General features: G+C 46.1%; 2 protein-coding genes across 2 annotated transcripts in view; one reads left to right on the top strand and one right to left on the bottom strand.

Moving 5' to 3' along the window:
- The window catches only part of NPY (neuropeptide Y), a 28,564-nt gene extending 13,437 nt beyond the window's left edge, over positions 1–15,127 (top strand). Inside the window, exons 3-4 of the mRNA XM_063119571.1 lie at positions 1,865–1,945; positions 14,899–15,127. Of these exons, the coding sequence (XP_062975641.1) occupies positions 1,865–1,945; positions 14,899–14,923 (106 nt within the window). The 3' untranslated portion in view covers positions 14,924–15,127. The remainder of the gene's footprint in view (positions 1–1,864; positions 1,946–14,898) is intronic.
- Positions 1–16,747, bottom strand: part of CDCP1 (CUB domain containing protein 1) — a 451,994-nt gene that overhangs the window by 105,608 nt on the left and 329,639 nt on the right. The window lies entirely within an intron of this gene.

Genomic DNA, 16,747 nt, shown 5'->3' on the forward strand with positions numbered 1-16,747 from the left:
GGAAAAAAAACTACACAAAGACTGGGAAACTACTAGTGGGCAGGGGGAAGGGGAGGGGCCATCTAAGAGGCCTTGGAGGGCTGGATTGTCACACCAGGCCCTGTGCTAGCACAACCCAAGGAGTGCTGCTTCCCTACCTCCAGCATGGGATACTGCCCCAAGCTAACAAATAAACTTGTTCTCACAGTGTTAGAGCTCTGTGCATTTTTAACTGAGACCCTGTTTTATGATATGAAACCCTGAAGGGAAGGCCATTTTGCTTGAATTCTATCACATTTGCTGCAGTCTCATCTTTAGACAGCATCCAGAAATATGATTAATTGACATCAATAAGGATTTTGCCTCATAATAGGAAGCAGGACCAGTTTGTTGTTTTTAATTTGGTAAACTAAAATAAAAGCCCAAACATTTTCTTTAAGGATATTAACTCACTCTGCTGTTGAAGCTCTGGTCACATTTAAATTCACTGGAGAAACGAAGCAGAAAGAAGCCTCTGATCAATCAGGCTAGAAGAGCATTTGAGTTTAGCATTATGCTTCATTGAATTAATGTGTGTGTGTGGGGGGGGGGAGTTAATAATGCAACTGGTTCTCTCTGAAGTCTTGTATTTTCTCTCCCTCCCTCCAGTCCTCGAAATATGTGTTTTTTAAAAAGTCTGTAAGATTTTTCTTAAGGGCTGCCTTTCAATCCCAGTCCCCAATCTGTAAAATAAGAATTTAATAGATTGCAGTGGGACTACAAATTACTTTTATAGCATAATCTTATACATCACAGGTAGGCAACCTGGTACGCTCCAGATTTTTGGGACTACAATTCCAAGCATTTCTGACCATTGGCCATGCTGGCTGGGGCATATGGGAGTTGAACTCCAAAACATCTACCCCTGCTATACAGGTCTGCTTAGAAGTAAGTCCCATTGCGTTTTAATTACAGATATGTGTGGCTAGGACTGCAATCGGACAGAGACATCCTTAGGGGTCAGAGGCTGGGGAGCGATGAGGCAGATCTACCACCTCATCCACAGCCCCCCCACACCAGCTCAAGGCAGGCCTGGATAGTTTTCCTCTCTCTCTCTCTTCCCCAGGTGGAAAGAGGCTTTAAGAATCTTTCTTCCAATAGGTTGCAATGCAAGGAAATATTCTATACCAACTCCAGATTCAAAACGGTGAGGGGCATGAACCAGGCCCCACTGGAGCCAAAGCTGGCTCCATTTTGCCCCTGGAAAGTCCCATTTCAGGGCTTTCGGTCTGTCTCCACTCGTGGGAGAAACATTGGTAGTAGGCATAGAAGGAGCTTCTGTTGTGGTGGAGCCTTTACCATCACCTCCAGAACTTCTTTCCACTCCTTTCTCCATGCGTAGAGAAAATGGAGCAATCTGGCTGAGGAGCAAGGAAACCGGTTGCCCCTTTCTCCATGCACCGAGAGGCATGTGTGTGAACATGGTGTGTGCATGAGAGAGAGAGAGTGGGGGTGCGGCGGCCTTGCTCACATCTGGTATATGCCTCCCAATATGCTTCCATGGTACCTCTGGTACCTTTTATCCTGTAATGGGAAAGGGTCCATACCTCTGTTTTTACTAGAGATGCCAGGATTTTACTTGGGACCATCTGTATACCAAGCATGTGGTCTATTACTGAGCCATGGTAAATCTTTGCATTCATGCTGCATTATGTGCTCACCTTCTAAATCTGAAAGAAAATGTATGTGTGGGTGAAGTACCTATAATGACCAGTGGCATATATTATACTCCATTTACAAATAAACCCTGATTGAAATTTAGATTATAAATGAATGTGTGTGTATCTGTCTAGTCTTTTTGACATTAAAAGTTTTAAACGTATGTATTGTTATACTATTTTAACAGGTATGGAAAGCGATCCAGCCCAGAGACACTGATCTCCGATCTTTTGTTGCGGGAAAGCACAGAAAATATTCCTAGATCTAGGTAAATATGAAAGTGCTTTGCAATAGTTATTCCTATTAAGTTCTTTAACAGTTTTTCTGAACTATCAATATATACTACTACTACTACTACTACTACTACTACTACTAATAATAATAATAGGCTCATTTTTATTTTGAGTGATCTTGATTGTGGACTACTGCTGTAAAGCCAGTTTCTGTATCATGCTTTGATAGTTGCCAAACTTAGTTCAAGATTTCCAATAATAATAAAAAATCAATAGTTGCTTTAAAATGTCCATTTTATTGTGCAGCCATAAATTTGGTCAATTCTGTTTTGTAGCACTGCTACAAATATATGGAATGTTACATGAAGGAAAGGGCTCATGCTTATTTCCAATACCTTCTCTCTCTCTCTCTCTCTCTCTCTCTCTCTGACAAAAAGAAACTAAACATATTTTCAGTTGAGTAATTAACTACACATCTACATTGATCAAATAAGATAGGGGCCTGCCCACTTTGAGTAATTTTCCATCTGGTTGCTTTCAATAGCAGACAGATAACTATGGGCTTAACAATATGGTGGCTGGATTGTATCCATAGATTTAGGTCAGTCTTCTATACTTTGTCTTCTATACTTTGCCCCCAAGTCAGTTGAAAAGAAAAAGAACAGCTTCCGTGAATCAGATGAAAAGAACTGAGTATGTTTAGCCTGGAGAAGAGAACACTGATGGGAGACATAATAGCATTCTTCAAATACTTGAAAGTTGTCACACAGAGGAGGGCCAGGATCTCCTCTCGATCTTTCCACAGTGCAGGACACGGGATAAAGGGCTCAAATTACAGGAAGCCAGATTCCGGCTGGACATCAGGAAATACTTCCTGACTGTTAGAACAGTACGACAATGGAACCAATGACCTAGGGAGGTCGTGGGCTCTCCCACAGTAGAGGCCTTCAAGAAGCAGCTGGACAGTCATATGTCAGGGATGCTTTAAGGTGGATTCCTGCATTGAGCAGGGGGTTGGACTTATGGACTTATAGGCACCTTCCAACTCTACTATTCTATGATTCTATGAAAGTATGGATGGAAAATAATCTTCTCTTGTAATGGAAGATACCTACAGCAGTCTATCCCTTTAAATATTTTGAACTTCAACTCCAGTCCATTCCAGGCAGCATGACCAATGGCCAGGAAACCTAGCAGTTGCAGTTAAAAACATATGGAGGGCACCAGTTCAGGGAAGGCTGACTTACTTCATCAAACTGTCCATCACTGGGGTCTCCACCATGGTGTGGACACTTCTCTTGGTGTTCACTAGGCCCCCTGCCTCTCCTGGTATTTATTTTATTGAAGATTTTTGTATTTTTAAAAACTTGGAGGCTAGCATGCTGGCAAAGCAAAGTACTACTCTCCAGTGCCATCTTTATTTGGGTTCAGAAGAGTGGTTTGTGTTTTGGAGCTCAGATTCCTGTACTTAAGTTCTTGGTCAAGTTACTCCTTTTTTTAGTCCCCCTGATTTGGCTTCTGGGAAATGGGTGTTTTGTGACTGGCCATGCCCACCATGGTAGCCATTTTATGAATGGACAATCCTCCCCCATGACAGCCATTTTGTGAGACTGCCCATGACACACACTCAAACCTCTGATATGCCTGTCAATCCAAAAAAAAGTTGGGGATTCCTTTTCTAAGTGGTAAGAGAAATACATACCATACCCCCGGGGAGGGCAGTGGCTCTGATGATAATGAATCTGCTCCAGGTTTCAGCCAGAACCAATCAGAACTCTGGTTCACACTTTGGATAGCTCATTTAGAGGTCTGACTGGTTCAGACTGAACCCCGGAGAGGATTGACCACCCCACAGACATCAGAGCCACCAGCCTCCACTGACTGTACCTGTTCAGGGAATCTTTAATCTATTCCTATTTCCTATTTCATCTATTCCTGGGCTGTGATCCCTGTCATTAAAAACAAATGCCAAGGTTGATTTCTGGTCAGCTCACTGGACTTGAACAAACCAAGCTTGGCAGACATGTTCTCCTGAAGTCAGAGTCTGAGGTTTTAAAACCATTTTTGAATGCGAATGGGAATCAGAGATAAGGATCAATGGCTGATGGGGGATATTTCTGTTTTATGGCTTAGCATAAAACAGCCATCTATTTCTTAGGTGAATGCAATGACCATTCACTGTAAGCTTAAAATTGTTCTGCAGTTATTCTTATTGACTCCCTCCCCCAAATCCTATTTCCAATGCTGCAGTATTCAAAGGGATGTGTAAAGAGATTTAGCTAAATGACCCCAGACATTTTTGATCGTCTTTTGATAGGTATTGAGACAAATGACTATTTACAAGAATCTATTTTCTTGCGCACAGCAACTAAAGAGACTTTAACAAGGAACACCGCATGGTACTAGGGTACAATATTGAAGGAATTTGTCCCTGTTTTCTTGAGGATCCCTTAGGAACTATGTGTTTCAGATCCAGTTTAATAGGCAATCAACTAGATTTGAGAATAGACAATAAACCAAGATAGGTCTTGTTCCAGCACTCTGAGTGCATTTTTGAAGCACACATAGCTGCTTATTTTCTTCCACCGAAGGGCGGCTCTGCATTTTCACATCCTTTGGTGAGGGTGGAATGCTCTCTCCACTTAAGAGTGGGTCAGCATTGCACCAGATAACTCCTGTACACAGAACGAATCACTGGATAATTGTATAGCAGGCAATTTTGTCCCTCAACTTGTCTTTTATTGGTAGGTTTTTTATCTAAAATGCTGATATATGATAACTACCCCACAAAGACAAAAACAAACAAAGCTAGCCACGTTGAACATAACCCCCCCCCCACACCCAAATCCATATTAGTATTATGAGGCCAACCAAAAGATCTCAGATCTCCAGAGAGCTTCATTAGGCAAGATGTTACAAAAAAGCAGGCTTGGCAGGGAAAAGGGGGTAATAGGGAGAGGGGAAAAAACCTGACTTGATGTTAAAGTCACAATGGGGTTGTCTAAACACTTGGAAAGCCCCATGGTGGGTGCACGGTGGCGCGTCATCGATTATACGACGCAGCTGCAATCACGCCCCCCCACCCTGGGGCTTTCCGCCAAAGTGGCAGAGAAAAAAAGTCAGAGACTTAGCCCAACTTTTTTCTCCAGAGTGAAGTGAGGACACGCAAGACGACATCAAGACAGCTCCTCACCTCACTCTGGAGTCACAGCGGAGGCATGGCTGGGTGGTGCTTGGTGGAAGGCGACCTGCAATTGGTCACCTTCCACCAGGTGAAGGGCAGGGGTGGCTCCGGTCCCCAGATGGCTGCCCAAAAGTCCCGGTCTCCCTCCTCCACATCGGGATTACCTTACCGTCACCTGGGGGAGGGAAGCTGTGGGGTTTCCGAGGGACACAGCACCAACCATTTAATTTCCATTTTTAAAATCTCTTAAAATCAAGGGATGACCCAATCTGATTCAAACTTGGTGTGGCTAAAGCCCTCCTTAAGAGCTTTCACCGTGCCAATTTTGATCTTTTTATCTTTAAAAATGAGGGCGCTGTGGGCAAGGAGGGTGCATTTTCCACATTTCTTTTAAGGTGAAAATGCCTACTCAGAAGTAAGAACATGGAGTTCAATGGGACCTCTCTCTCTCCCCCTTCACGGTTGAATAGGGAACCACTCCGCCCTTCTCTTTTGTTAGCGAGACCGCCCTTAGACACACACGCCCCCCACAAAGAATGGGATGGTCAATAGAACGCAACCACAGAAATACACGGGAGGGAGGAGAGCATTTATTTCGCAAGGAGGGAAAATAATCCAGTCTTTATGTGCTCCAAAAAGAAATGAAACGTGGAGGATAAGAGCCGAAATGTGTGCAGGACATGGATGACATCATGTATTGGGCTGCAAAACTGCATGGGGAGTGTGCAGTAAATCACTGGTGTGATGGAGCTTATTATCTTCCACCATATGTAGACTGTCACATGTGACCAGCATTCATTGGTTTACATCTGTTCGCTCTATGTGCAATCCATCCATACTGGCAGATCATGAAAGCAGGTTTTTGAGGGTGCAGGAATGTCCATGTATAGGCCCCGGATCCCATGTAACACCCTGCATGTGATGATTGGAGGAGGTGTGCATTGCTCCCCACATTCCAGGTTTATAACAATAAAATAGTGTGAACTGGCTGTATTCCTGGGCGCACTTATTTGGGAGTAAGTCCCATTGAACTCACCTCAAAGGAAGAAACAATAGGGGGTGGATCCAAATGTAGTCATGTGCAAATAGGCTGGTGGAACTGGCCTAGTTGCGCAACTTTGTCCCTTCTTCCTCATGGCAGCCCATCCAGTTTCTTGAGAATCTTAATTACAGAGTGGGTCAGGGTACCCTGCTGAATTGGGTAAGCTGTGGTGTGTGTGGAGTGGGGTGGGGTGGGGTGTTCCCTGAAACACAGGCAGAGCTCCTTTTATGGAAAGTGCCTCTACCTAATTTTCAGGGATCTCCCCTTCGTCTCTATCACCTGGACCACAACCTACCCCAGTCAGTAGGGTCTGCTGACCCACTATGTAGCATTGTTACAAGTGGTTGGAGGGACTGCCAGGGGAGGAAAGTCAGCTGCTAACAGCCCAGTTGCACATGCCTAAATCTGGATCAAATCCACTATTAAATTCAGAAATAATAACTTACAACATAACGTGACTTTTTTAAACTCGGTTTATAATTGCATATAATTAAATGTTAAAAAATCAATACTGAAATGTATAAAATACAAAAACCTTTCAGCACATTGTTAACAAAATAATGCCCTTCATTAAGAAAGAGAGAGAAAGAGAAGCCACTGATAAATATGCTACCAGCTCAGTGACCAGAAGCATATCAACCTTGCTGACTTTTTCAGTGGCATATAAATTATCATTACTGGATTAGCTCCTCCAGAATAGAATCAGATTCAGGCTTGTCTTAATCAGGAGTCACATTCTTAAAATAAATCTGACAGATCCCCATTGTTCTATTCTGCCTTCTGTGAAGGGAAGGAACCAGCCACAAGAGAAAGGGCTCCTTTCATGGACGGTCCCCAGAATCGATTCCACAAAACTGCAGCTCACCCCATTCAGCAGGATCCACTGACTTTCTGTGTAGCGTTTTTAGGGAGCTAGAATGATTGTCGTGGGATGGAGCGGGCAGGAAAGTCCAATCTGGATCCAATCTCCTGGATTTTATTTTATTATTATTATTATTACAGCAGCCACGATAGTGGCTGCTGTATGTTAAGGCCCATCAGTAATCTGAGCATTCCACCATTATAATTTATTTAGCGGGGGGGAAGGGGAATTTAGGGTCCTAAAATGAAAACTATTTCAGGAATCTTTCTGAAACGCGGTACTGCCAGAAAGAAATGCTGGCTTTACATTCCCTGCGCGTTTCAGGGAGATTCCTGAAATATTGAGGTCTGGGTGGGAGTTTAAAGGAGTAAAAGGGAGAGAAAGTCTGTCCGTCACAATCTGCTTTGTTTTTCTCGGGGGGTGGCGACTTTTTTTTTGCGCACTCGTAGCGCAAAAGGGGAAGCCTCCCGGGGGAATGCATAAACAGGATTAAATTCCCCTATCCATCCGATTGATGGAATGGCCTTTCTTTTTTCGAAAGACCGTTCCATCAATTTTTAATTAATTTTTAAAATCCCCATGTTTCTCAATGGGGAATCTGATAAGCTCACGCATGCGCGTGAGCTTCAGAATCCCCAGAGGGAAACGGAGAAGCAGGGAGAGCGCGGCCGGCGCTCATCCCCGACGGGCCAGGTAAGTGGGGTGAGGGAGCTTGCCTCCCAGGCCCGGGGGGGGGGGGGGGGAAGCGGAGACTTACCGTCCTCCTCCACTGTCCGTCGCAAGATTAAATTTACACCATGGCTTTAAGCGGAAGTAAAGGCCAAGGTCTTTACTTCCGCTTAAAGCCGCGGCCTAAATTTAATCTTGCGACGGACGGTGGAGGACGGTAAGTGATGTTGTGCGGGGTGGGGAGGGGTGATTTCCTGGTCCCCGCTGCTGCCTACCGCTGCAGTGGCGGGAGGCCAGGACCGGGTTTTGGGGGGAATCCCCTGGGCCGCGCCGCCGCCCCGTAGTTGCTACGGTGGCGGCAGGCCGGGCCCTGCGGGACGGGACTGGGCCGCGCTGGGGCATCCGCGCGGTCACTTACGTTCCTATGATCACTTCACGGTCCAGGCTTAGAAGGCAAGACGGAGGGTTGGAGCCGGATGCTTTAGAGCGCTAAAGCGTCCGCCTCCAACTCCCCGTCCTGGCTTCGAAGCCTGGACCGGGAGGTGATAATAGGAACGTAAGTGACCGCGCGGCGGGGGGGGGGGGTGGACGGTGGGGGGGGGCCCTAGCCGGGTAGGAGGGGGAGGAGAGGAGGTATTACTTACCTTTCTCCGTTCACCTCCCGGTCCAGGCTTCGAAGCTAGGACGGGGAGTTGGAGGGGGACACTTTAGAGTGCTACACCATCTGGTGCACCGCTCTAAAGAGTCCACCTCCAAACCCCCGTCCTGGCTTCGAAGCCTGGAACGGGAGGTGAAGGAGAAAGGTAAGTGACCGCGCGGTGGAGGGATGTTGGAGAGTGGAGGGGGGGCCCTAGCCGGGGGGGGGGGGAGAGAGAGAATTACGTTACCTCCTTCCTCGTCGCAGGCCCGCTGGGAAATGGAGTTTTCAGCATAAGAGGAAGTGACGTCACTTCCTCTTATGCTGAAAACTCCATTTCCCAGCGGGCCTGCGATGAGGAAGGAGGTAACGTAATCCTCTCCCCCCCCCCGCGTGTGTGTATATGTATCCCCTGGCCTCCGCTGCTGCCTACCGTGGCAGCGGCGGGAGGCTAAGACCTGCTGGTGTGTGTGTGCGGGGAGGGATTCCGCGCGATGGGCCCCCCCACCCCTCACTCCCCAACGTCCCCCCACCCCGCGCTCCCTTACCTCCCTTCGCTCTCCGCCTGCTCACAGAATAGCAGAGTTGGAAGGGGCCTACAAGGTCATCCAGTCCAACCCCCTGCTCAATGCAGGAATCAACCCTATTATTATTATTATTATTATTATTTATTTATTTATTTATTTATATAGCACCATGACTGTACATGGTGCTGTACAAAGTACGCAGTAAATAGCAAGACCCTGCCGCATAGGCTTACAATCTAATAAAATCATAGTAAACAGTAAGGAGGGAAAGAGAATGCAAACAGGCACAGGGAAGTGTAAACAGGCACAGGGTAGGGTGAAACTAACAGTATAAAGTATTATTAATTCCAGTGGGTAGTACTACTGAAAGCAAGCTCTGATGCATAAGGAATGGGCCTCTGCCCTTATTCTTTGGTACCTTTTGATGATCACATGTATAATTGATGGCTTTAACTTGCATCTAACTTTTATATGGAGGACGAAGAATAAAACAGGGAGGAGGATTATGTACACTATCTTGGGTTCTTTGGAGGAAAAAGGCCGAATATAAATCCATTAGATGGCATGAGGAAAGGAAGGTTTACTGCAGTGCATGTTTACTCAGAAGTAAGTACCAGAGTTCAGTGGACTTATTCCCAAGAAAGTGTGTATAGGATTTCTTGGCCCGATAGAATTAAGTGTCTAGTTCTGCCTATTATTTACTGTCTTTTAGACAGGTCTCTTTTAGGCTTAGTAACAACAGGTAGTTCTTTTAAGAAAGCAAGAAGGATCTTGTTACCTACAATCCTATGCATCTTTAGACAGAAAAACCTACAATCCTATGCAAGTTTAGACAGAAACTCAGATGTATAAAATAGTTGTCGGCACTTTTGGAACAATCTAAACATAGGGTGACCAAATGAAAAGGAGGACAGGCTTCTTGTATCTTTAACAGTTGCATAGAAAAGGGAATTTCAGCAGGTGTCACTTGTATGTATGCAGCACCTGGTGAAATTCTCTCTTCATCACAGCAATTAAAGTCACAGGAGCCTTCCCTCTTTTGTATCTGGTCAAGAGGGCAGGGTTCCTGCAGCTTTAACTGTTGTGACGCAGAGGGAATTTCACCAGGTGCTGCATGCATACAAGTGAGACCTGCTGAAATTCCCTTTTCTATACAAGTGTAAAAGATAGAAGAGCCCTGTACTCCTTTGAATTCATCACCCTAGCCACATGGAAAGGTATATGGGAGAAACCTTTTTTCCCTCTTGCAAGCAACCCAAGGTGGCATACATAGTTCTCCTGTTGTCCATTTAATAGCCACAACAACCCAGTGAAGTAGGTGAGGCTGAGAGTCAGTGATTGGTCCAAAGTTAGCCAGTGAGCTTCATGATCAAGTGGGGACTAGAACCTGCCTGACACACTAACCATTGCACTACACTGCCACATATTTGGGTTTGAGTGTGTGTGTGTGTGTGTGTGTGTGTGTGTGAGAGAGAGAGAGAGAGAGAGAGAGAGAGAGAGAGAGAGAGAGAGAGAGAGAGCGCATAAACTACCCCAATCATAGAATCATAGAATAGCAGAGTTGGAAAGGGCCTACGAGGCCATCCAGTCCAACCCCCTTTTCTACGCAACTGTTAAAGGTACAGGAACCCTGTACTTCTTTGAATATGGTCACTCTACAGGAGCGAGACATGCTAAATCCAGCAGTGGCTTGTGATTCTGATGTCAGTGGGGTGGTGAATCCGCTCTAGGTTTCAGTTATAGCCAGTCAGAACTACAAAGGAGCTACAAGGCAAAGATAAAATATAAATATAAAATACATGTGACCATGAAATAGATGGCTATATAAAGTCACATCTGTGTTTTGTGAAAAAGCAAGTTGAGTTTTTTTGGAGGGAGGTGTTGTTTATTAAAAACACTTTCTGGATACAGTAAGTACACCCGAACGCAAAAGTCCGTGACAAAAACTGCAACAAACTCAGGTTTTACACTAACTAATACATTAGTATTCTATCTAACTTACCACTAATACACTCATGTATCTATCACTAAAATTTATAATTTTTAATTTATAAACAATAAAGAATCCAATCCCCTTCTTAATGCAGGAATTCAGCTGGTAGGGTTGGCAAAACGTCCGGCCTCCAGTTATCGTTGCATGTTTGGCTCACATCAGCCACAGGCAATGCACTCTGCCCATGTTCATAGAATCGTAGAATAGCAGAGTTGAAAAGGGTCCTATGAGGGCATCTAGTCCAACCCCCTTCTTAATGCAGGAATTTAGCTGGCAGTTAGGGAGAACTTCCTCCCTCCAGTTATCGTTGCATGTTTGGCTCACATCAGCCACAGGCAATGCACTCTGCCCATGTTCATAGAGTCGTAGAATAGCAGAGTTGAAAAGGGGGCCTATGAGGGCATCTAGTCCATCCCACTTCTTAATGCAGGAATCCACCTGGGATTCATCACAACATTTAAAGTCACAGGAGCCTTGCCTCTTTTGTGTCTGGTCAAGAGGGCAGGGCTCCTGCAGCTTTAAATGTTGTGATGAAGAGAGAATTTCACCAGGAGGTGCATGCATACAAATGACAACTGGTGAAATTCCATGTTCTGTGCAACTGTTAAAGATAAAGGAGCCCTGTACTCCTTTGCATATGGTCACAAGGGGGGGCTGGTGACTCTGATGTCAGTGGGTCTATGAATCCGTGGGTATATGCATACGATTGTAGGATTTTATGTCTAACCTTGCATAGGATTGTAGGATTTATGTACACACGGATTCATAGCCCCACCGACATCGGAGTCACCAGCCCCCTGCCCCTGTGACCATATGAAAAGGAGCACAGGGCTCCTGTATCTTTAACAGTTGCATAGAAAAGGGAATTTCACCAGGTGTCATTTGTATATATGGAGAACCTGGTGGAATTCCCTCTTCATCACAACAGTGAAAGCTGCAGGAGCCCTGCCCTGTTTTAAATGGAGTCACTCTAGTATAGCTCCTGCAGCTTTCACTGCTGTGATAAAGAGGGAATTTCACCAGGTGCTGCATGAATACAAGTGACACCTGCTGAAATTCCCTTTTCTATGCAACTGTAAAAGATACAGGAGCCCTGTACTCCTTTGCATATGGTCACAAGGTGGGGCTGGTGACTCCGATGTCAGTGGGTCTATGAATCCATGGCTATATGCATAGAATTGTAGGATTTTATGTCTAACCTTGCATAGGATTGTAGGATTTATGTACGCACGGATTCATAGCCCCACTGACATCGGAGTCACCAGCCCCCTGCTCCTGTGACCATATGAAAAGGAGCACAGGGCTCCTGTATCTTTAACAGTTGCATCAAAAAGGGAATTTCAGCAGGTGTCATTTGTATATATGGAGAACCTGGTGAAATCCCCTCTTCATCACAACAGTGCAAGCTGCAGGAGCCCTGACCTCTTTTGTATCTGATTACTCTAGTATAGCTCTTGCAGCGTGCACTGTTCTGATGAAAAGGGAATTTCACCAGGTGTCATTTGTTTATATGGAGAACCTGGTGAAATCTCCTTTTCATCACAACAGTGAAAGCTGCAGGAGCTATACTACAGTAACCGCATTTAAAAGAGGGAAGGGCTCGTTATCCTTTATAAAAAGCCATGAAATTCAATGAACAAAAAACCTACGGTTTATAAAACAACGTTAAGGCCCTACACTTTCCCACCAAGCACCAAAAAGCGGGGAAATTGGGAGTTAAGGCTCGCCAGCCTTAACGCCACATCCTCCCTAAGGAGGCAGAAAGTACCAGTGAAATTCTCATTCTGCCAAAGCAGATAAACCATGAGGACAGGATGGAGAATAGGATATGCAGAGGTGACTGTGGGGTTGTGGAAAACTGATGACGAACAACTTAGAGCCACCTACTTCTTTTTTTGTTTAGAGCAGCCCTTCCCCAACCTGGTGCCCTCCAAAGGTGTTGGACTGCGACGACGGAGCAGGTAAGAAACCCCACCCCCTCCTGCCTGGCTCTGCTGCCAGGTAAGCCCCAACCCACTTACGTGTTCCATCGTCACTGGGCCTGGACTTGAACTGAGCACCCTGGTCCATCCAGAACCTCAATTCAAGCCTGGGCCTGGGGACGATGGAGCAGGTAAGCAGCCCCCTCCTGCCTGGGCCCTTACCTAGACCCACTGCCACTGCTGTGCAAACTGCAGCAACGGCTCCAGGCAAGCCCCCACCCCAGCCCACCCCACTTACCTGCTCCGTTGTCGCTGGGCCCTGGCTTGAATCGAGTGCCCTGGTCCACCCGGAAGCAAGTCCGCACCTGCAGCCTTGCTTCTGGGTGGACTCAGGGGCTCGATTCAAGCATGGGTCAGGCCATGACGGAGAAGGTAAGTGGTTGGGTGCGGGGGGGGGGGGGGGCTTGCCTGGAGCTGCCACCGCAACAGTTTGTGCAGTGGCAGCTCCAGGTAAGGGGCCAGGCAGAAGGGGGGTTGGCTGGAGCTGCCGCACTTTGTGCAGCAGTAGCAGCAGGTCCAGGTAAGGGGCCAGGTGTGTGTGTGTGGGTTCTTACCTGCTCCGTCGTCACCTGGCCCAGGCTTGAATTGAGCCCCTGGGACCACCCAGAAGCAAGGCTGCAAGTGTGGCCTTGCTTCTGGGTGCACCAGGGCACTCTGTTCAAGGCCGGGCCCAACGACGACAGAGCAGGTAAGCAGGGTGAGGTGGGGGGGGGGGGCTTGCCTGGAGGCGCCCCCCTACGTTCCCCATCCTGCTGTCCCAGCATTCCTGACCATGGGACATACTGACTTGCAATGATAGATCGTCGCAGTCCAACACCTTTGGAGGGCACCAGGTTGGGGAAGGGCTGCTCTAAACAAAAAAAGAAGTAGGTGGCTCTAAGTTGTTCGTCATCAGTTTTCCACAACCCCACAGTCACCTCTGCATATCCTATTCTCCATCCTGTCCTCATGGTTTATCTGCTTTGGCAGAATGAGAATTTCACTGGTACTTTCTGCCTCCTTAGGGAGGATGTGGCGTTAAGGCTGGCGAGCCTTAACTCCCAATTTCCCCGCTTTTTGGTGCTTGGTGGGAAAGTGTAGGGCCTTAACGTTGTTTTATAAACCGTAGGTTTTTTGTTCATTGATTTATTTATATAGCACCATCAATGTACATGGTGCTGTACAATTAACACAGTAAATAGCAAGACCCTGCCGCATAGGCTTACAATCTAATAAGTTGTAGTAAACAATAAAGAGGGAAGGAGAATGCAAACAGGCACAGGGAAGTGTAAACAGGCACTGGGTAGGGTGAAGCTAACAGTATAGAGTCAGAACAAACTCAATATTTGAAGGCTATAGGGAAAAGAAAAGTTTTTAGCTGAGTTTTAAAAGCAGTGATTGAGTTTGTAGTTCTCAAGTGTTCTGGAAGAGCGTTCCAGGCGTAAGGGGCAGCAGAAGAAAAAGGACGAAGCCGAGTAAGGGAAGTGGAGGTCCTTGGGCAGGCGAGAAGCATGGCATCAGAGGAGCGGAGAGCACGAGCGGGGCGATAGTGTGAGATGAGAGAGGAGAGATAGGCAGGAGCTAGACCGTGAAGAGCTTTGAAGGTCAGCAGGAGAAGTTTATATTGGATTCTGGAGTGAATTGGAAGCCAATGAAGAGATTTCAGAAGTGGAGTGACAAGGTCAGAGCGGCGGGCCAAGAAGATGATCTTAGCGGCAGAGTGGTGGACAGAGACCAGCGGACTGATGTGAGACGAGGGAAGGCCAGAGAGAAGAAGGTTGCAGTAGTCCAACCGAGAGATAACCAGTGCGTGAACGAGAGTCTTGGCAGAAGAGACAGACAAAAATGGTTGAATCCTGGCAATATTATACAGGAAGAAACGACAGGATTTAGCTACTGCCTCGATGTGAGGAGTAAAGGAGAGTGAGGAGTCAAATATAAAGCCAAGATGGATCCATCTTGCTTGCAATCACCCAGAACCATAATTGTGTAAAAATACTATGGATTGGGCTGCAGATGGTAACTGACCATAAATAAACTTATAATGGCCCTAAAAAATATAGATTACCTTAAATTCTCTTTTATTCCCCTTCTCTTTCTCCTTCTGCTACAGGTATGAAGATCCTGCAATGTGGTGATGGAAATAACAGCCTGTCTTCAATCTTTCCCCTAGTTTTCAGTCCATGTTCCATTGCTAGAAGACCAGCCAGTTTCACCCCCAGTGCATGCAACCATTGTACTGAATTCTGTAGAGTTTTCCCTGCATTATCCTTGTACATACATTTATTTAAATAAATTACTTGTGCACTCCAAATGGTAACATTTTACATGAGAGAGAGGCCATTAGAATCGGTAAATATTTGTTTTTAAGCCATTAAAATTGAGTTACAACTGTCTTACTCCTGACTGTCTAAAGTGGCATGAACAATTATCACAGCACCAACTCTAATTCCTGTAAACAGTGGGGCTCACTTTTAATATTTGATTTATAGAACATTATTTGTTTCATGACAATTACTGCCCGTGATGCAACTGAGATAAATAAAATGATGTGGAAAGTGCATATTCTTCTAAACACTGTACAGAATATTATTTACTGCCTTGATAACTCCCTTAATTATAATAGCATTTTTAGAATAAGAAAAGGGCCCATGATCCACTGAATTCTACTAGACCCCCAAGACTATTTAAAACATGTAGTTTAAAATTCCTGCCACTTGATTTGTTTTAAGATTCTCCACAAACAAAAGAATTCAGGTTTTTTTTGGATTGTTGTTGTTGTGGTTGTTTTAGGACAACAGAAGAATGAGTTTAGGGAGTATTTGTATCAGGGAAAATACTGACTATAGAGTGCACAATTTGTGACCCACCAAGCTAAACACAGCTCACCAGCAGGGTTAGAATGATTAAGTACTTGCTGATGGCCCCAGGAGTTCAGAAGGGCCCACTGCCAACGCTGCTGACCCTGCCACCAGAACCTCTGCCGGGTGCCTCTGCCACCATCAACCTGTGCTGTGGAACAGCTGCTGCTGCTCTCCACTACTGCCATCTTCATTCATTCACCTCCTTCATCTTTCTCCTGGACATATTTATCTGACAGTGGTGTTTATTATCAGAGCATAACTACCCCTCAGCTCTGTTCTATAGCAACCAGCCACCATGAAGCAGTCACTAAAATGCAATTCCTCGCGTTGGCATTGGGTATTGCACCCTAGGGAATCTAACATGGTGGCTACTCACTGTGGAATGGAACTGAGTGGTGGCTTTGCTCCCATTGTGGTCTAGTGGTTATGGCATTGGACTAGGACTAGGGAGACCTGGGTTTTAGTCCCCACTCTACCATGAAGCAAACTGAGTGACTTTAGACCAGTTAATGACTCGCATCCTAACCTACCTCACAGGGGGCGTTGCTAGACGAGGCCTTAGCGCGCCTTGAGAGCCGGTTTCCCTGCTGTGCTTCCACATGACGCACAGGGGAATCCGGCCCCAGGCCGCACTGAAGCCTCCTCTAACGCGCCATCGCCCCGCCTCCCTGCCGGCTTATCCCGGCAGGTCTAGCAAGGCCCAGGGTTGTTATGAGGATTAAATAGAGAGGAGGTGGGCCATGTATCCCACCTTGGGCTCCTTGGAGGAAAGGTGGGATACAAATGTAATAAATACCTAAATAAATAGTGCTGTGGCTGGGTAAACACATCCAAGGGGATGAAGAACATCAGCAACTGTTGGTGATATGCAACAGCCACAGCTGCATCGCATGTGTGTGTGTGTGTTGGACAGCAGAGAGGATGGCAGGAGCATCAGCATTACCAATGGAAGCCAGGTTGCTGCCCACCAACTATGTATTATGGCCTGCCAGTTTCCTGCAACTCCTCCTTTTTGAGCTATCAGCAAAAACCAGAGGTTTATCAAGTTCCACGTGGGCTACCATTCATTGGTGATGAATAACTATATGGATGGATGGT

Source organism: Elgaria multicarinata, chromosome 1 (assembly GCF_023053635.1).
Source record: "Elgaria multicarinata webbii isolate HBS135686 ecotype San Diego chromosome 1, rElgMul1.1.pri, whole genome shotgun sequence".
Taxonomy (NCBI): domain Eukaryota; kingdom Metazoa; phylum Chordata; class Lepidosauria; order Squamata; family Anguidae; genus Elgaria; species Elgaria multicarinata.